This window comes from Lacerta agilis, chromosome 5 (genome assembly GCF_009819535.1).
Source record: "Lacerta agilis isolate rLacAgi1 chromosome 5, rLacAgi1.pri, whole genome shotgun sequence".
NCBI classification, from domain to species: Eukaryota; Metazoa; Chordata; class Lepidosauria; order Squamata; family Lacertidae; genus Lacerta; species Lacerta agilis.
Window position 1 is genome coordinate 85,558,546 of NC_046316.1, and position 20,222 is coordinate 85,578,767.

Below are 20,222 nucleotides of genomic sequence, written 5' to 3' on the forward strand. Positions count from 1 at the left end.
TTGATAGTGGCTCAGCTCTTTTTATTATAAATTTAATCATTGTTAGCGATGGGCATTTCTTTATATAAAGGTGGGGTATAAATGAACTTTGGTGACGGCCTTTGGAACCCTTTTGCTTGACCTGGGAAAAAGTTCCAGAACATGTCTAATCTTACTTACCGGTAAGCAGAATAGCTGCATTGGGTACAGAATATGCTTCACTGCTGCAGCCCCTTGAGCTATGGAGACAATTGCTGTAGCAGCCCAACCATTCAAGCAAGACAGAGCTGAGCTCTTGTGGGAAGGAGTAGAGGGCAGAGTGACAGAAAACTATACTCTGAGGACTCAATGTTTCTGAAAATGTATCAAAGAGAATTGCTCTCTCCTCTTTCTTTTTTAGGTTTTGCTATTGGCATGCCTATCTGTGAATTTGACTTGGTTAAGGATCCAGAAGTTCAGGACTTCAGAAGAAACATTCTTAATGTTTGTAAAGAAGCAGTAGATCTGCGAGATGTTAACGCACCCCATAGCAGAGCATTGTATGTCTGTCCCCCAAACATAGAATCTTCGCCCGAGTTGCCCAAGCATATATACAGTAAACTTGATAAAGGTAAAAGAAAAGAAAACACAATTCAGTGCATTTGCCAGATTGGTGCCAGATTAATGTAAAGCTGCTTGAACAGTGAAATTCAATCCATTTTCCCCATATGCCCATTTCACTTCAGTGTGAGTAATCAACTCAGTGAAAAAAGTTACATTTTCAGACATGTCGTAGCTTGCTCAGTGCACTCATTTTCTTCTACTTTAGCAGCATTATTCAGATTTTTTCTGTTATTGTTAGGGATTGCTTAATAAAGTTCCAATGAAACAGTCTTATTCAAGAAACCTGAAGGGACTGATATTGTCTAATAGCCCTGGGTCACACCATTGTTCTGTCCCCTCCCAGCCTTTCTCCTTTCCATTTTAAAAGTTGCTTGAATGGAGAGCTAAGAGGAACCCATAGCTTGTTGCTGCAGCCCCAAAGATTGCATATTCTGGATAGAGAGTACTGAATTGTATTTTATATCTTTTTTGCTCCTGTATTTTCATTTTTCTGCATTTAGTTATGTGGGCATGATCCCTGATGTAACCTGACATAGTTTCTTTCTGTTCCAGGACAAATAATAGTGGTGATATGGGTAATAGTCTCCCCCAACAATGACAAGCAGAAGTACACTTTAAAAATCAATCATGATTATGTGCCAGAACAAGTCATTGCTGAAGCAATCAGGAAAAAAACACGAAGTATGTTGCTGTCATCCGAACAGCTAAAGCTCTGTGTGTTAGAGTACCAGGGGAAGTATATTTTAAAAGTATGTGGTTGTGATGAATATTTGCTAGAAAAACATCCCCTGAGTCAATACAAGGTGAGTAAACATCTTATTCATTTTGAAATTTAATGCTTGTTATCAGTTAGATCTTGTGTGCAGTTCAGGGGTCAGAAGAGAGGGATTTGCATACGAAAATGTGATAAGAAAATGTGAGAAATCAAAGTGCAAAAGATGAAGTACTGAAGCCAGGTTTCATTTTTTTATGTGCTTTTATTAGATGTGATTTGGTGGATTCACTGGGGATGTTAAAAGTTTATGGTATTTTCCTTTCAGTGTGGTTAACCTACTGTTACTTGGCAAGGTGTACATTGAAATAGATTGCTTTCCATTTTTAGACCGATCAATCCCTTCCTGTAGCTTGTGAGGTGCAATCGGATGCTCGCAAACAACTGCTTTTGTGGTGTCTTGAAATGTGCAGGGAAGAGCAGGAATTAGGACCATATTCCAGGGCTAGACCAGAGGTTTTTATGGAGTAGGTGTGGGTGGGAGAACCACTTTTGCCAGTGCTGAGACTGTCGGGCTGCATCCCTGTGCTCTGATGCACCTGCAGCACTGCATACAGAACTTACACATGGTTTGTTAGAATGTTGAGAACTAAAGTCTGCGGTCAAAAGCACATAATTCAGTGATTCTCAAAGGGTGTGGTGCACCACACTGATGTGGCAGGAGAGGGTGGCAAGTGTGGTGATAAGATTCAAAGGCAATTAAAGAAACATTTAAACATTTTAGTATACAGTCGTACCTTGGTTCTCAAACAGAATACCTTCCAGGAGTCCATTCGACTTCTGAAACCGTTCAAAAAACAAGGCACGGAACATCCTGCAGCCAATCAAGCAGCACCAGACGATGGGAGGACTAATGGGTATTCAATTCGAGGAGAAGGATATTTAAACTTGTAGGGACAGAGAGTCATGAAGAGGTTTTTATGGGTACGTCTTACTTAATGATGTGGTGCAAATCATGTGATATATGATTGCACCTATGTATATTCTCATTAAGTGAAATCCAGTAGTGCCTATTTACTAATGGAACAGACACTGTTGGCAGAGTGGATTTTCTGTGCCCCACCCCTTGTACTCCCAAAAGCTTGTTGCAGAGGTGGTTTTTTTGGGGGGGATGCCGTGGAGAGGGGCACAAATTGCTGCAGGAGGAGAGGAAAGAAAGGTCCTTTTTCACAAGAGGACGTTTACTTATGTAACGGGTATCACCCATAGTGCTTTCTAAAATAAGTTCATTATGGGTGAATACATTTACACTACTAAATAAAACGATGATTCAGAAATAACAAAAAACTTTCATTACCAAAAATTGTGTGTTCTCTTTCCTCAGCCTTCCCTTTTTATAATTCTCTTCTGATAGAAAGCACAAGGAATGTGCAGTCTATATGTGGATATTTCTTTTTCTCCCAGTTTATCCCTTGTCTGGCATGCTTTGTGATTATCTGCTACTTAGAATGACCTGCCAGCCCTACAAATATTGCACGCTAGCTTCATTAAACTGCTTATACTGTGGTTCCTGCTTCGCCTTGAGTTGCAAACCATTCACAATGCTGGCATTGTAATCTTTGCAATTAAGCAATGATGCTGCAAAGAGCAGCATCCAGTGCAATAATTGTGTTTTCTCTGCCTATTTCAGTACATCCGGAGTTGTATCATGCTTGGTCGAATGCCCAATTTGATGCTGATGGCTAAGGAAAGTCTTTACACCCAGCTGCCATTGGATACCTTTACAATGCCATCTTATTCTAGGCGTATTTCTACAGCTACACCATACATGAATGGAGAAGCTTCAGCCAAATCCCTCTGGGCTATTAACAGTAATCTCAGAATAAAGATTCTCTGTGCTACCTATGTAAATGTAAATATTCGAGATATTGACAAGGTAAAAAACAACAACTTTGTTTCAATATGACTTGAGAGCACATGCATATTTCTGATGAATAACTTTTAAATACTTAGGTTTTTTTGTTTCTACATTGCTGTCCAGGCCCACCAAACCTTAAACTTTTTGTCTTTTGTCTAACTTGCCTTTTTGAGGTATTTATATATATTGGGCAAAACCTAAGGTGCATTCTGTATTTTATTTATTTATTTATTTATTTATCATCAGTTTATTATGAGGTCCCAGTAATGGCTACAGCAATTTAAACATCAGTATTAAAAACAGCTAAAACAAATTACTGACACAAGAATAGGGTGGATCAGAGGTGCATCTTCAGCAAATGGCGGAATCTATATATTAAAGATGCCAGATGTATCTCTGTGGGGAGGGAATTCCACAGCCTAGAAGCTGTCACAGAGCGGTGGAACTACCAAGAGGGCTCCTCTGCTGATCTTAACACCTGAGATGGTCTGTGGGGAATAAGTTGGTCTTTCAGATGTTTGTGGCCTAAATTGATTAAAGCCCTAAACACCAATATGAGCACGTTGAATTGAGCCTGGAAATAAACTGACAATGCAACTATTTTAGAACGTGTGTTGGGTGACTTACTGTTGATTGATATTTATCTTGTAGCTCCTACTTCATGTTTACTTGTAGTATAGTCATGTTCATAAAAATATTTTTTTTCAGATTTATGTCCGAACTGGCATCTATCATGGAGGAGAGCCATTATGTGATAATGTGAATACTCAGAGAGTACCTTGCTCCAATCCTAGGTAAAGAATATCACTAAAACAATGAAAAGAAACCTGATGTTCAAGTTTGTAGAAACGTATTAACAATTCAAATAATTGCTTTACAGTGTATTTTGTGTCTTTCTTTCCTCCGTCTAAAAGTGCATTTGGAAGTTTAGTTTTTGTTTGGATCTGATACCTTAATGTTCAAGAAATATATAGAATCATAGGATTGTAGAGCTGAAAGGTACCATGAGCGTCATGTAGTCCAACGCAGGAATCTTTTGCCAAGAATGGGGCTCAAACCCATGACCTTGGGATTAAGAGTCTCATGCTTTACCCCCCCCCAAAAAAAAACCCTTCCTAAATACCCTCAACAGCACACTTCAAATACCCGAACAGTTATTGCATAGAAGGAAGCAAAGACTTGTTTTCTGCTGCCTTGAAGGGTGGGACTTGATCTAACAGCCTAAAGTTACAGGAGATTAGGTATTTGCTGAACATTTGGAGAAGCTTTGTGAAGGTAAGAACAATGGAACCAGTTACCTAGAGGGATGGTGCGCTCTGTGTCACAGGAGATTTTCAAACAGAAGCTCGACAGCCACCTGGCAGGGATGCTGTCACTCTGAGTTTCCTGCATAGAGCAGGGCATTGGGGTAGATAGCCGTCAAATTAGCTTCCAATGGTTCTACGAAAGTAGAATGCCACACTGGAAAATTCAACTAAAACTTGGCTTGGTTTACACAGATTTACTTTAGTATTTTTTAATTTGCCATATCATTTTTTAAGCATCTTTACATAGCACTTTTGGTTAAAATCTTGGGTCAAATCCCTTTTATCTTCCTTGCAGGTGGAATGAGTGGCTGCAGTATGAGATGCACGTTCTTGATCTTCCACGTGCGGCTCGGCTTTGCCTTTCTATCTGCTCCGTTAAAGGGAGGAAAGGTGCAAAGGAGGTAAGGGTCTTGTCGTTGGATATAGTGAATACTTGTCAAGTAGGGAGAATAGCTCATTAGAAATTATTCTTCTGACTTATACTGTGTTGATCTCTAAACTAATGGTAACAGTTATGATTTAATTTCTCATCGTACTGTATAATTGAGTTTTCAAAAAAAAAAAAAAAGTCTGCCCCTGCCCTTTTAATTCCTCTATATCTGAGTTTGAAATGTGTTGCTAAAAGACGAGACTAAACAGTGATTATTTGCTCTTTTTAAGGAGCACTGTCCATTGGCGTGGGGGAATATTAACATGTTTGATTACACAGACACTCTTGTTTCTGGCAAAATGGCTCTGAATCTGTGGCCTGTACCTCATGGGTTGGAAGACCTGCTAAATCCCATTGGAGTCACTGGATCAAATCCCAATAAGGTAAATGGACATTTCATGCCAATTTCTGGCTTATTTACTAACAGTTTGTTGTGTTAAATCAAGGATTGTCCAAGTGAATTCTAATGGTCCTCTGTATTTTAATAAAATAATGTCAGTGTTTCCAAAATGCAACAATGGTAAACCTGTATAAACTGCAGTATTTCGGGCTGTAGATGAGGGTTCACATTATTTATGCTTCTATGCACAAAAAATAATAAATGTGTCCATGTAGAAAACTGGCATGTCAGGGCAAGGAGCCTGCTAAAACCCTTGTTTTTGACATATCAGCTTTCTATATAGGAAAAATTTGGTTTCACAGAGGAACGTGCAGTTATCTGAGCCATTAGTTGCAATCTGGAGTGCTGTTGCCAAGGTTGTCAAAATAAAATGTTGTGCACTTTGTGAGGATTTTGCCTAGTGATACAGATCTAATGTCTTTAGGTAGCCTGAATCGTTCCATCCACAAAGATTACAATGGGACTAATGTCTCTACCAAAATCCAAATCGAGTTTACTAAACGGACTCAGTCCAGTATACCTGAAGGAGCATCTCCACCCCCATCATTCTACCCGGACACTGAGGTCCAGTGCCGAGGGCCTTCTGGCAGTTCCCTCGCTGCGAGAAGCCAAGTTACAGGGAACTAGGCAGAGGGCCTTATCGGTGGTGGCGCCCTTCCTTGTGGAACGCCCTCCCACCAGATGTCAAAGAGAAAAACAACTACCAGACTTTTAGAAGACATCTGAAGGCAGCCCTGTTTAAGGAAGCTTTTAATGTTTAATAGACCATTGTATTTTAATATTCTGTTGGAAGCTGCCCAGAGTGACTAGGGAAACCCAGCCAGATGGGCGGGGTATAAATAATAAATTATTGTTAGTACTACTATTATGGATGCAGCTTTGAAGAATGCAACTTTAGCAAGCTACTATCGGGGTGTTTTCATTCTTTGACTAGCGGCAATAAAACTTGGGCTTCTGAAGACAGCTGGTTTTTGTCCTGAGACATAAGACTAATTTGTCTGATCCTGTGGTTTTATTATTTTAAATACCTTGTATTTGCATAGCTTGTACTTGTGGAATGGTGTTTTTAATATATTTTTAAAAAACAATATTTTAAATCATACACGGACAAACTTCTTTTCTTCTTAGGAAACTCCTTGTTTAGAGCTGGAATTTGATTGGTTTAGCAGTCCTGTAAAGTTTCCCGACATGTCTGTAATTGAAGACCATGCCAATTGGACTATATCTCGAGAACTAGGGTTTAACTACAGTCATGCAGGATTGGTAAGGAGAACTTTACTTTCCAGGTTGCATTGTGGCTAAGAAAATGCACTACAAGCTAGTTCTCACCTCACTCATGAAGTTTTATCAGATTGCTTTAGGCAAGCAACTGTCTCCCCAACCCACCAACTACAAGGTTAAGTATTGAACAGGGTTCAATAATACAAAGTGGTTGAACAGGGTTCAATAATACAAAGTGGTTGTTAGGGCTACTGAGATGAAGTATGTGAGATGCTTTAAGTATGCGCCATTTTTGTGCTGCTTATTGTATACTGATTTACCTTAAGTATTCAAAAAGCAATATATATATAGTATTAATTGTAGTATGAACAAGTCCTTATTGCTTTCTTGTTTTACAGAGTAATAGACTAGCACGAGATAATGAATTAAGAGATTGTGACAAAGAGCAGCTGCGTTCAATCTGCACTCGAGACCCACTGTCTGAAATAACTGAACAAGAAAAGGATTTCCTTTGGAGCCACAGGTATGACAACTAGACATTGGGTCATAAGTAGGACTATGCAAAGTAGGTGGGCAATCATAGGCATGATGCTCCCTGGATTGCATTTTAAGTGGGAAGGGAAAGAAACTGGGGTGAAGGCATGGGGCTTGTCATCTGCCCCTAAGCTTAACCCACAAAACTTTGGCTTTTTGTGAAGTCTCCTGGAGATATTTTTTTTATCTATCACCAGCATACTAAATAGTTCCATGTAGTAATGACAACAGTACTTTGAATTTTTATTTCAAAATCTCTTCTCTTGTTGTTGGTATTTTTGCAGGCATTACTGCGTAAATACGCCAGAAATTCTACCTAAATTGCTTTTGTCTGTCAAATGGAACTCTAGAGATGAAGTAGCCCAGGTAGTATCTCCATTACTTATGCACACTTTTAAACTGGCTACAGTTGTTACCAGTAACCTTGGTCAAAGACTTTCATTATAATAGCTTCCATGTTGATGCAAAAAAATAAAAAAAATTGGGGGGGATATGACTTTAGTTTTGTTCTCTTACCTCTTAGTTAATAAAACATTTTCGTTGTAACAGGATCCCATAAGCTCTCTTCAGTAGTATTAGCACAATTTCCTCTTGATATAATTATGGCCCATAATTAATATTTGAAATTTGTTACCCCAAGCCATGGCAGTTGGAGCTTTCATGGCAGTAATACCTCTGAACACTAGTTGCTGAAAGCTAAAAGGATGAGCCCATCATCTTCATATCCTGTTTATGCACGTCTAGAGATGTTTGTTTGCCTTTCTGCTGTTGGAAGTAGAATATTGGGTTAGTTGGAATTTCATCTGATCCAGCAAGACCATTCTTGTGTTCTCATGACTGATACAAATTCATTGTTCTGTACTGTGCAGATGTACTGCTTGATAAAAGACTGGCCTCCCATCAAGCCTGAACAGGCAATGGAGCTTTTGGACTGCAATTACCCAGATCCGATGGTGCGAGCATTTGCAATTCGATGTCTAGAAAAATATCTGACAGATGACAAACTCTCTCAGTATTTGATTCAGCTGGTACAGGTACTGTAATCTATTTTAGTCAACTGCCTCTTAACGTATGCAATTGTGCCTGAAATTTATGCTAAGACTTTATATAACTTTTCTGGATGATGAGAATCGGAATATCTCCAAAAGGTTAAAGCTTACCAAAGTTACCGCAGTGCTTGGCTGCATATTAAAGATTGTTCTGCTGACCATTGCTGATAGCTGGATAATATATTGCTGTAGCACTTCAAAGGTTGATAGCCCCCCTCCCCAAAAGAGTAATATTACAAAACAGAAATGATCAAAGGCTCGTGCAGCATTGTAAATAATTCCACTAAGTTACCAACCTATCGTTAGTTATATCTATGGATTTCAAGAAACAGTGTTTATATCTTTTCGTTGCATACCCTTTCAAGCAGTGGTATAAAATGATGGTTCTAAGGCCAAGAAGATTAAGAAAAGAAGAGAGAACTGAAAGGGAGAAAAATATTTAGTATTTCAACTTTTGGGGATCTTTAAAGAATAAATTATTTCCCTTCCCCTCCTCCCCATTCCAAATGGGAATATTGTAGATATAATCAAGCTATCTCAGAAAACTGCAGGGGACAGCAGGATTAGACACAAAACATAATATAAGGGCGACTGCGCTGTATGTAAAATAAAGCAGGCAGCTTCAGGCACAGTAGTACTTTGGGTTCATTCACATATCCAGACTGAGAACTTCCAGAGACTCTGGATCCACCCTGGTCACTAGAGAGGGAAGGCAATTTATATTCACCCAAAGTGAGTAGGTAAAAGTTATAATCCGCACACTTGGGATATAGGTAAAAGGTAAAGGACCCCGGACGGTTAAGTCCAGTCAAAGGCAACTATGGGGTTGCAATATATCATGCAGAGTGGCAAAACCTTGAAGTCTTCCACAGAATATAGCTAAATGCCAGTTACACTTCAATCCTCTTGTGCCTAGGTTCTGAAATACGAGCAGTACTTGGATAATCTGCTCGTGAGATTTTTACTGAAGAAAGCACTAACCAATCAAAGAATAGGACACTTCTTCTTTTGGCATCTAAAGTAAGTTTGGATTTCTACTTTTAATGGCTTCCTGTTATAAAGAGATGAAATTTTAATCTTGACCATCCTGTGTTTTTATTTTATTTTTTATGTATAAAGCACTTGAAAGCATTATTATTATTATTATTATTATTATTATTATTATTATTATTATTTTAAATGCCATGGTGTTCAGAAAGATACTGCAGCTGTTTCTTGGGCTTTGGGTCCTTCCAATGCCTCAGTGATGAATGCAAGAGATTTGGTTCAGAATGTTGATTTCTGTTTAAATTGGCAACAATATAGCATCAGGATAATAAAAATAAAAAGCTTCAGAAAACCATATATTGATTTTCATGCTGAGATGAAGAATGCAATCTTGAGTAAATGGTGGGTGGGTGGGAGGGTGGGTACACACACACACACACACACACACACACACACAGTCCAGTTATCTGACTATCTAAATCAGGGGTAGTCAACCTTTTTATACCTACCGCCCACTAATGCACTAATGCATCTTTCTTGATGGTAAAATTTCCTTACCACCCACCAGTGCTCGATGGAAGGAGGATTCAGCTTGTGCCGTAGAACCCCCTACCGCCCACCTAGAATCCTGAAATACCCACTAGTGGGCGGTAGGGACCAGGTTGACAACCCCTGATCTACATATACAGTTGATTGTCTTAAAGTTTGGGGCAGGGTTCTTTCCCATCCTTGCTTAGTGGATACTCTTTTAACTGGTGAGTTAGCAAATCCTTTATTAAAAATTCACCATAAATTATGCCTTCTGTTAGGTCTGAAATGCACAACAAAAATGTGAGCCAGAGGTTTGGTCTGCTTTTGGAGTCATATTGCCGAGCATGTGGGATGTACCTTAAACATCTGAGCAGGCAGGTAGAAGCTATGGAAAAACTTATTAACCTCACAGACATCCTTAAACAGGAGAAAAAGGATGAAACTCAAAAGGTAAATTTATAAATTTATTACTGAATGCATTCTTCAGCACTTACAGTTGAAATAATTCATTTAAAAAGCTTTTTAAGAAAACATGACTGTTCATGCTAAAAATTGAAATTGGTCACAAACACTGCCTTCATTCGTATTTGACTGATGAGCTTGTCAATATTTGGATGCTATTATCCATCAGGTACAGATGAAATTCCTTGTGGAGCAAATGAGGCGGCCAGACTTCATGGATGCATTGCAAGGCTTTATATCTCCTCTCAATCCTGCTCATCAGCTTGGAAATCTTAGGTATCATCTTTCTCAGATTTCATAAATAGGCATGAATGTATCTGGAACATTTAAAATGGACAAGTGCATGAAGAGCCTCCTCAGTCATCTTTTTCTAAAATCATGTCCTCTAGCTAAAACTAGGTCACATAGATGCATCTTTTTATTTGTAGCTGCGTCATACTTGGAGATTGCCCCTTAGACATGAAAAGTAATACTGCATTTTGGTTTAAGGCAGTAGTGGGGAACCACCAACCCAGATGCCAGACTTGGCCTACCAATCACCTCCATTTGGCCCATGAAATGCACATTTTGTGGAAGCCATGCCCACCCCCCAGCCCTACACCTGACATCATACATTACTTCAGGTGTGTGGTGAGTAAGGGCTGAGCTTCAAAGGAACAATCAGGACCTTAAAGTCCCAACTGCCCATCAGCTGGTGGGTGGTAAGAGTGCACCTTGCTCACAGAATGGGGACAGTTTCCCTTCTGGTGGATAGAACAACTTGTCTCTCAATCCTGTTATGTCCTAATGATGTCATGTGATTGACAGGTGCGTGTTGCTGACCATCCATCCTATTTGGTCTGCAATGAGGCTTATCAGAATCAGCCTCATGGAGCCAAAAATGTTCCCCACACCTGAGCTAAAAGTGGGGGTAGGGGAGTGAGAGTTATTGTTTGGTTTTGGTTTTTTGTTCTTGATTTTATCGTGTATTTTGTGCTTTTATATTGTATTTTTATGTTGTGAACCGACCTGAGATCTGCAGGTGAATTAGTAGTAGTAGTAGTAGTAATATTAATAATAGGTCTCTAAAAATTTAATCATTTATGTCAGTTTGAAGATGCACTTGTTTAAGCTGCTATTTTATCCTTTCATAGGCTTGAGGAGTGCAGGATTATGTCATCTGCTAAAAGGCCACTTTGGCTTAATTGGGAAAACCCAGATATCATGTCTGAGCTGCTGTTTCAGAACAATGAAATCATCTTTAAAAATGGAGATGGTAAGGAAGTATATTTCATGTATATGTTTCTTCATCGCCCTAACCATCTTAAACACCTCTATTCAATTTGTACCTCCTAACTTATAAGTTATAACATCAAAGTAAAATATTTCTTCCAAATCTTTGTGGATTTTATATTAAGATCCACTGTATTCATTTTTGCCAAAACAACAACAACACAAGCCCCTCCCACTGCACAGTATTAGTGAGCAATAATGCAAATGTCATCACTATGTCTACCATAGGAATATATTGCAATGTTTAGCTGGTGATACATCACAATGTTGAAAACCAGATAGTGCCCAGCGCTAGTGCTGGCCTATCTGGCCATGACATTCTCATTCAGGGAATGGAAGTCACTATCTTGCTGTATGGTGATTTTGCACCAGGGGAGACAGAGCAGAGTGCTGTGGCAGTTGCGCATAGGCAGTTGTTCTCTTTTAGCATGGAAGGGCACATGTACACAGATTAGCAGGAGCTGCTTGCTCTGTTTTCCTAGCTGAGGGAACCAACATGGCTGTTTGAGGTGTGCTCTATTCTGTCCAAAGAGCTTTCCTATGTAGGTTGTGGCTGGTAGTGGGGGACCAAAGCACTTGGTAAGCTTTTCTGCTGTTGCCCAATACTGGTTATAAAATTGTATTAATAATAATTATTATTATTATTATTATTATTTATTAATTAATTAATTAATTAAATTTGTATGCTACCCTATATCCTTATACCCTGCCTTTTTCCATGATGTGACTTCAAGCAGCTTACGGATAAAAGCAAGAACCTCTAAAAACAGAAAAAGTAATCATTAAAATACAATTCAATAATGATATAACTTAAACTATAGATATATATAAAATTTGTTTTAAATATACCAATAATTACAATATACGAGTAATTAGAATAAAAACAGCAGCACAGCAGCCCTTTAATTCCCAAAAGCCTGTTGGAACAAGAAGATATTCACCTCCATAGACTTGAAGTAGTGGACCATATTAACTTGCCCCCAGTCTCTAGAATTAGTTTGATTTTGCATTTTTGTCACAGGTTGTGTTTTGATTTTTTTAAACGCAGAGTCATTTTTTTAATCAGTAAGTCATTGATAATAGAACAGAGTAAGCTTATCATGCAAAACTTTGATTTAACTCATTAAAAACAAAGTTGTTGAAGCTGTTTTATGCCTTCCAAAAGCTCCCAAAACCTGTGTTCACTTGCATGTTTTCAGATCTACGTCAGGATATGCTCACACTTCAAATCATAAGAATCATGGAAAACATCTGGCAAAACCAAGGGCTTGATCTTAGGCAAGTATTCATAAATATTGCTAATGTTGCAATCTGTGTTTTGTTTACCATTCTGCCTGAAGAACAACATATTTGGTTCAAGAGTTTGCAGAAAATTTTAGTTCAATAACTACCCATTCTACAAATGTTTTAAATTTTCTTCTCTATCTAATCAGTCAGATTACTGCTTAACGTTGTCATCAGTATGCAGTGAATATGTAAATGGCTACAAAATCAAGTATCATCATGATTTAATGTTCTTGCATGTGTCCACCGTTTTCCTGGGCTAGGATCCAAAAGCGACTTTGTACATACGCAGTGGGATATTTTGCATGAGAGAGCAGGCCCATTCCACACCACAAGCTGCTTTCTAAACTCCTTTCTATTTATTAATGACTTGTCATGTAGCCTTGAGCTGCTGTTCTAGAAGTGCAAGTCCAATGTTGCCCTGGGCGGCTGGAATTAATTGTGTAGTAGTTCTTTAAATCCTGGCCCTGCTGGTCGTCTATCCAAATGACTTAAAATGTTTGATTATTACATAGATATTTCAATGCCTATTTGTTTTGTTTGGTGGCCATTACAATGTCTTTTTTTTAAAAAAAACTTGCATTGCTCTTCTAGGATGCTGCCTTATGGTTGTTTATCTATTGGCGACTGTGTGGGGCTCATTGAGGTTGTGAGAAATTCACACACAATCATGCAGATCCAGTGCAAAGGTGGCCTTAAAGGAGCACTGCAATTCAACAGCCATACATTACATCAGTGGCTCAAAGACAAGAACAAAGGGGAAATGTGAGTTGGATTTTAATTTTCCCCCTCTTTTATTCTTTCTTTGATGGAAGCCTAAGAATATTTTGGTCCCCTTCTGTTTTAAGTCACAGTATTTTGTAACTGAAGTATGGGCACATCCAGAGATTAGATTCAGGCAAGACCTTGTTCATTTCTTGCAGGGCATGTTAATGTTTTCTTGGGACAGCAAGCTCCTATACTATATCACAGGCTGCTTTTAAGTCTGCCAAGTCTCTGTAACAATCTGCTGTGCTATGTGCGAGGACACTCACGTTGCTTGAATAAGTGAAATCCCCAATGGATGAGTTGCTCACGTGGTTTTCTGGGTTGTGGCTGCAATGTTTAGTTATGGTTTTTAGGAAGATGAAGTTCACCCCACCTTATAACTGCAGACATTAATGAAGTTCCTAACTGGTCTTCTCCAGTTTTCTGATGGCAAAATCCGGCCACTGTATTTTCCCATGGTTTTTCACTTTCCCAAGTGGTAGGAAGTTCAAAGCGCAGCTGCTTCGCTTGCATTGTGAGAAGCGGGTGCTCAGGACCTCTAGTGGCATGGGGGAGCAGACATAAAATAATCTTTAAAGTATCACCAAGATACCATTCCAAAATGATGCTGTTGGAGTCCCATCCCTTCTTGCCCTCCAGCTACAAGACTACATCAGCCACCAATCAGAAGTAGGTAGAATGTGTGTGATAGCTGTTACACACCAAACATCAAAATGTATCATTCCTTATTTATGCAAGTATCTTCTAACCTCAGTGCCCATGAAGGAAGCATATTTGCCTGTTAACTAACACATCATCTATAGAAAAGGTGGAAACTGGTAAGTGCATCTAGGAAATCTTGGTCTCTCATCTTAATGGTCTTATAGTGGGCCCTCTGTAGAGTGATGTGTATTACTTCTCTTACTTCAAGATTAGGTAAGCCAGCCCTGCTGCGTTCAGTGGCTCTCCTGCTCATTCTGCTGAGCAGGGCCCTGGATTTCTTCCCAAAGCCATGCCTGGAAAGCATCACTGGAGGAAATGTCACCTGGTGCAAAACAATTGCTGATGGATTTGAACGGATTTTCTCATATTGTAACCTATTGTAAAACAAACTGCACTTGAGTGCTGATCTGTTTCTGGGCCAAATTCAAGGTGCTGATTTTAACATTCCAAGTCTTAACCAGCCTGGATCTTGATTATCTGAGGGAATGCCTCTTCCTGTATGAGCCCTATCAACAATTGAGATCTACCACTGAGATCCTGCTAAAGATTTCATCATCTGTTGAGTCTAGATTGGACTCAAAAAGAAATAAAGCCTCTTCTGTTGCCAACCCTCAAGAGATTCACATGGCGCCATCTTTAGTTTTCTTCGAAAAACAAGTCAAAACATTTCATTTGTTTCTTTTCTGCCTTTTCAAAACAAAATCGAAAATTCTTTCTAGTAGCACCTTAGAGACCAACTGAGTTTGTTCCTGTTTTCTGCCTTTTGATAGTAAATTTTATAGAATCCACTGTTTTATTTGTGGCATAGATTTGGTTTCGGATTTAGATAAGGTATACTGTTGATTTTTAGTTGTAAAACTATTTTGAAAAGAGACGTAAAATGTTTTAAATAAAAATATATGTTGAATTCTCCCCCATCCAAAGAGGTGGCTTCCAGGAATACTCATCTACAATGCAAGTCTGAATCGTTTTCTTTTAGAAGTCCTAAACAATGGCACCTGCAATATTTCATGTGTTCTTTGTTCTTAATAGGTATGATGCAGCTATTGATTTGTTTACACGCTCTTGTGCTGGCTATTGTGTGGCTACTTTCATACTGGGAATTGGAGATCGTCACAATAGCAATATCATGGTGAAAGATGATGGGCAGGTAAAAATGTTTACAATGATTATGCCTTTCTATGTGCTGGTATTTGGGCAATGCAGAAGCTTCCTACCGTCATGCTTCTTATCATCAGGAAACAATTTATGCCTCAAATTGGCTTCTGATGCACCTTTTAAGCATCTGCCCTAACAGTTTTGTGTGTTGCAGAGGCATTAGGCTAAGGTGCATATTCACACTAAACATTAGCCTAAAACACACCCAGTACCCCTGTGCAGCTGTGAATTTCAGTAGCAATTTTATGGTGGTGCCTTTGGAAAGTCTGTTCCCAATACTGAACTGTTCATTGCACTTCTGAGAAATCCCATGTTCCATTGGAACAGTATGAAAGCCGCTGGTGCAGGGTTGTTTTGCATATTGACTCTTGGAATGAAATATCAGATCAATATGCAGGTGGGAATATTCTATTCTCTTGGCTTTCCCAGATTACTAATAACCTAAAAATGCATTTTCTTTAAAGCTGTTTCACATTGATTTCGGACACTTTTTGGATCACAAAAAGAAGAAGTTTGGCTATAAACGAGAGCGTGTGCCATTTGTCTTAACGCAAGATTTCTTGATAGTGATTAGTAAAGGAGCCCAAGAATGTACCAAAACAAGGGAATTTGAAAGGTACGACATTTTATAGTTGAAGTTTTAATTGAAGTTTAATTGTTATAAGCAAATCTTACTGTATAATTAATTAGATATTATCTTGAAATACTGAAGGAAAGGGTGATGTTTCTACGGGGGGGGGGGGTTGTGATATTTTGAGTGAATGATAACTTTTTTTATTTTTTATTTAATTTATATACCGCTCTGTACCCACAGGTCTCAGGCTGGTTCACAGAATATCAGGGTGATTCACAGAATACAGAACTTTGTCACTGCTACCTTAAGTTTACGTGCACAATGTGGCTCACAACTTTCATTCATACGTTATTTGATAAAATAAAATAAAATTGTAAAGGTTTTGAAATAAAAGACAGTGTAATCCTAGGGTGACTGAGAAGGTACACACTTGTTTTTACAGTGTTCTGTAATGGTTACGGTGTTGGACTAGGATCTGGGAGACCACTGGGTGACCTTGGATCAGATAACACCTCTTAGCCTAACCCAGGCTTCCTGAACCTTGGCCCTCCAGATGTTTTTGGTCTACAACTCCCATAATCCCCAGCTAGCAGGACCAGTGGTCAGGGATGATGGGAATTGTAGTCTCAAAACATCTGGAGGGCCGAGGTTGAGGAAGCCTGGCCTAACCTACCTCACAGGGTTGTTGTGAGGATGAAATGGGGAGGAAGAGAACCCATGTACACCAACTTGAGCTCCCTGGAAGAAAAATGGTGGTATATAAATGCAATAAGTAAACAGGCAGCTCCTGGAAAACATGGTCCACATCTAAAGAGCTGCAAGCAACCTACTGCATGCACGCATGAGGGTTTTGAAAGCATCACACACACTCCAAACACATTTTCTCCAAAGAGGTTTCCCCTAAACACCATGGGATAAACCATACGCCATGTGTGGGGTTTTGCTCTTATTTTTATTAGGTATTTTTTGTTTTTATCATGTGTTTTTATGTTGTGAACCACCCTGAGATCTACGGATGGAGGGTGGTATACAAATTTAATAAACAATATTCCTAGAATAGGAAATTGGCATGTTCCTCCCCATGTATATCTCAGAACATGTAGCAGCCTGTAACCTGTAATAACTGGGGCCAAGCAGATCAGGAAATGCATGACCAATGTGCACAAATTATTAGATTCTGGATTTAGTAGTTTAAAACTCTTTGTGTCCTTCATCTTCAGGCACTCTACTTTTAAAATGCCTATTTTTCCAGAACATCTTTTTTGAGAAAGCTACATACAGTGAGCGGTATGGTTTTATGATGAAAAGCATTGCACAAATTATTTCCCCCCCCAATGGGAAAATAGTTTTCTTTAATGCCACATAAGAAAGAAATGTTGATAGCCTCATGGCCTTTTCTGTTGATGGCATCATGGCCTTTTCTACTGTAAAAGGTCAACTAGCAGCTGTTTTTGTGTACTCCTTTTGTTTCATGGTCCTCAGAAACTGGTATAGGTCTGATTGATTTTTTTTTCTTTTTCTTTCCAAGGTTCCAAGAAATGTGTTATAAAGCTTATCTAGCAATCCGACAGCATGCCAATCTTTTCATAAACCTCTTCTCCATGATGCTTGGTTCCGGGATGCCAGAACTACAGTCTTTTGATGACATTGCATATATTCGCAAGACTCTTGCATTGGACAAAACGGAGCAGGAAGCTCTGGAGTATTTCATGAAACAGATGAATGATGCTCATCATGGTGGCTGGACAACAAAAATGGACTGGATCTTTCATACAATCAAGCAACATGCCTTGAACTGAAACAAAAATGAATGTGCTGAAAAACTGATGACCCATTTTGTGGCTGTTTCACTGCACTGTTGGCAGTAAAGATTGGTTGCATCTTAATTGCACAAACCATGAACAGCATTTGAACTTGCAGCAAGATTAAAAAACAACAACCTCAAAGCTATTTAAATACGTTAAACAGGGTTTCGGAACACTACAGACTGTGTATTACAAATACAACTTTTCCTGTATGTACAGTCATGTTATGCCTTAAGTCTAGGAAGGTATACTTCAGAGATTTGTTTGATTGATTGGGGAATCTGTGCCGAGCATTAAAACCAGTCATTCACATGTTCCAGTTGGTCTGGTGAAAATTGGGCCCATGTAGGTTTGCAAAAAAGGAAAGCTTAGCAATATTAATTGCTCCTGAGAGTTTTCCTCTCCCATGAACTCCAGTCAGTAAATTAGAGAAGATCGTGCCTTCATAATGTCAGATATAATTGGTGGATTTTAGAGTAGCAATTTTCTCAGTTTTTATTTGACTATTTCAAACAAGTTATTAGGTATAGATCTTAAGATTCTGCTGGACAGTATTAGTAGGTTTTCAATGTGATTACCTCTCCCACCACCTCAAAAGTCTGGCTAGTGGGGAGGATTGGGTTTAGTGCAACACTTTCAGATTCGATTTTTTTTTCTAACCTAAACCTCAGTACATTTTTTCAAGCATGTTTTTCAGAACCTAAAAAGAGGTGAGTTATTAGAATTAAAGATTATTTTTATAAAGGTTATTTATATAACAGAAGCTATTAATATATAATACTTCCTTACATTGATTTTTCCAATTTTGTCATTTTAATTCTGTAGATCATTTCTCTTTCTAAGAGCCTACTTGTATAAGCCGCTAGGCTGATGTTGTGGTTTGTAGGATCATATTTAAAGATCCTTGTGCTGGTCTGGGGCATGAGTTGTCCATGTGTTCTTAGATGTGACTCTAAAGCCCTACACCAAGCTCACCTCTGGCAGGAAGGGGTTAGGAACTTTCCAACAGGAAGCTTGGTAGAGCAGCATAGGTGCACCCCACTATTTAGTACGCTGTTTAGTTGCACCAGCACAAACTTCTGTTCCTGTGGTTGACCCTCTATGACACGGCTAATTTGTTTGCTTGGAAGCGATTTTCTGTTGAAATCTGTGTGATCGATTTCCAAGTAAACACACTTTAAAGACTAGAATGTCCAACTCCATTGTCTATAGCTTTCTCAAATTTTGATAGTGAGTTTAAGTCAAGCAACAAACTCTTGCTGAAATTCAAATTTGACTTGGCAGATCAATGGTAATCCTTGGCGTGGGACCAGGTAGATCAGTGGGAACGCAAAGACTTTGACTTTGTCTAAGTGCTCCCAAGCAGCAACATTCTCTTGCAAAACCTCTTTGATTGGCTTTCAGTACTCTTGTTCAGCATAATCAGAAGAGAGACTTGCATGGATTGGGAAATGGGAGGGGAAGACGAGTAACCTTCACCCTCTGCTTTTTCACCCAGTGCTGGCACACAGAGATTAAGATCAGTTATTGGGAAAGCTTTTGCTTCCACTAGTAACTGTTTTTACTTCCAACAGAAGTATAAACAGAACGATAACTTGCAACAAATGCTTCCAGTGCCAATGTCAGCTCTGGTATTTTAGGGTGGAATGAGGCCCCACATGTCTTCCTTCAAATACTATCTCAGGCAATACTCTTCAGATGATATGCTGGGCATTTTGTTAATCCTGGACTTTGGAGTCCATCTCTGTCTTAGCCCTCTTTCTTGGACTGTTAAACAGAAGCTGCTTAATTGCAGTAACTAACATACTAGAAAATCACTATATTTTCAATCCGATCACTAAATGGTCCTTTGTACTGCAAAAGAAACAATAGTCCATAGCATGCAGAGCTAGCAACCAATATTTTATACCTGTGTGTGTGTGTGTGTGTGTGTACATATATATATATATATATACTTATATATATCTGTATATATCTGTCTTTAAAACAACAAAACTGATACAACTAGCAGAACCATTGGTACAACTTATTCCAAAATGTCTTTTTTAATAAGGCCAGGTATTTTGAGTCCGGGATATGTAAGGTGCCATTTCTTCCATATTAATGTTATTGTCTCACAGCATCTGAAAATGTTTCAGAAATTTGGATATTTGAGTTCACTTGCCTTTTCTTCTGTCCATCAAATCTAGGTATTACTTGGAGTGCAATACCAGCTTGAACATAATTTGCTGACGTTAGGTCATTATAAATAAATTTGTATAGACTTAATGGACAAGAGGCTATGTTTCTTCAGCAAGATAAATATTAAGTAGGCTGCTTGTTGTTGTTGAACTTGAAAGGGGGGGGGGAACCACCCATCATGCTGAGCGTTCTTATTTTTGTGGATACAGATTTGCACCTGCAGAGGTAACATAACTGTTACCAGGCAGCTCTCGTAAAAATTACAAATATACTCTTCTTGAAAACTAATATCGATACAAATAATGCCAATTGGGTTTGTAGAATGAAAGCCAAGGCTAGACTGGT

General features: G+C 38.8%; 1 protein-coding gene across 3 annotated transcripts in view; it reads left to right on the top strand.

Moving 5' to 3' along the window:
• Positions 1–20,038, top strand: part of PIK3CA (phosphatidylinositol-4,5-bisphosphate 3-kinase catalytic subunit alpha) — a 48,283-nt gene extending 28,245 nt beyond the window's left edge. Inside the window, exons 4-22 of one of the 3 annotated variants that reach the window (XM_033150686.1) lie at positions 380–589; positions 1,135–1,385; positions 2,985–3,230; positions 3,921–4,006; positions 4,815–4,920; positions 5,180–5,332; positions 6,478–6,612; positions 6,969–7,093; positions 7,389–7,470; positions 7,974–8,138; positions 9,070–9,173; positions 9,950–10,121; positions 10,303–10,409; positions 11,267–11,388; positions 12,605–12,683; positions 13,284–13,454; positions 15,192–15,309; positions 15,782–15,933; positions 17,420–20,038. In XM_033150686.1, coding sequence (XP_033006577.1) covers positions 380–589; positions 1,135–1,385; positions 2,985–3,230; positions 3,921–4,006; positions 4,815–4,920; positions 5,180–5,332; positions 6,478–6,612; positions 6,969–7,093; positions 7,389–7,470; positions 7,974–8,138; positions 9,070–9,173; positions 9,950–10,121; positions 10,303–10,409; positions 11,267–11,388; positions 12,605–12,683; positions 13,284–13,454; positions 15,192–15,309; positions 15,782–15,933; positions 17,420–17,690 — 2,855 coding nt within the window. In that variant the 3' untranslated portion in view covers positions 17,691–20,038. The remainder of the gene's footprint in view (positions 1–379; positions 590–1,134; positions 1,386–2,984; positions 3,231–3,920; positions 4,007–4,814; positions 4,921–5,179; positions 5,333–6,477; positions 6,613–6,968; positions 7,094–7,388; positions 7,471–7,973; positions 8,139–9,069; positions 9,174–9,949; positions 10,122–10,302; positions 10,410–11,266; positions 11,389–12,604; positions 12,684–13,283; positions 13,455–15,191; positions 15,310–15,781; positions 15,934–17,419) is intronic. The other 2 variants (XM_033150687.1, XM_033150689.1) reach the window with 2 other exon arrangements.
• The last annotated feature ends 184 nt before the right edge of the window (positions 20,039–20,222 follow it).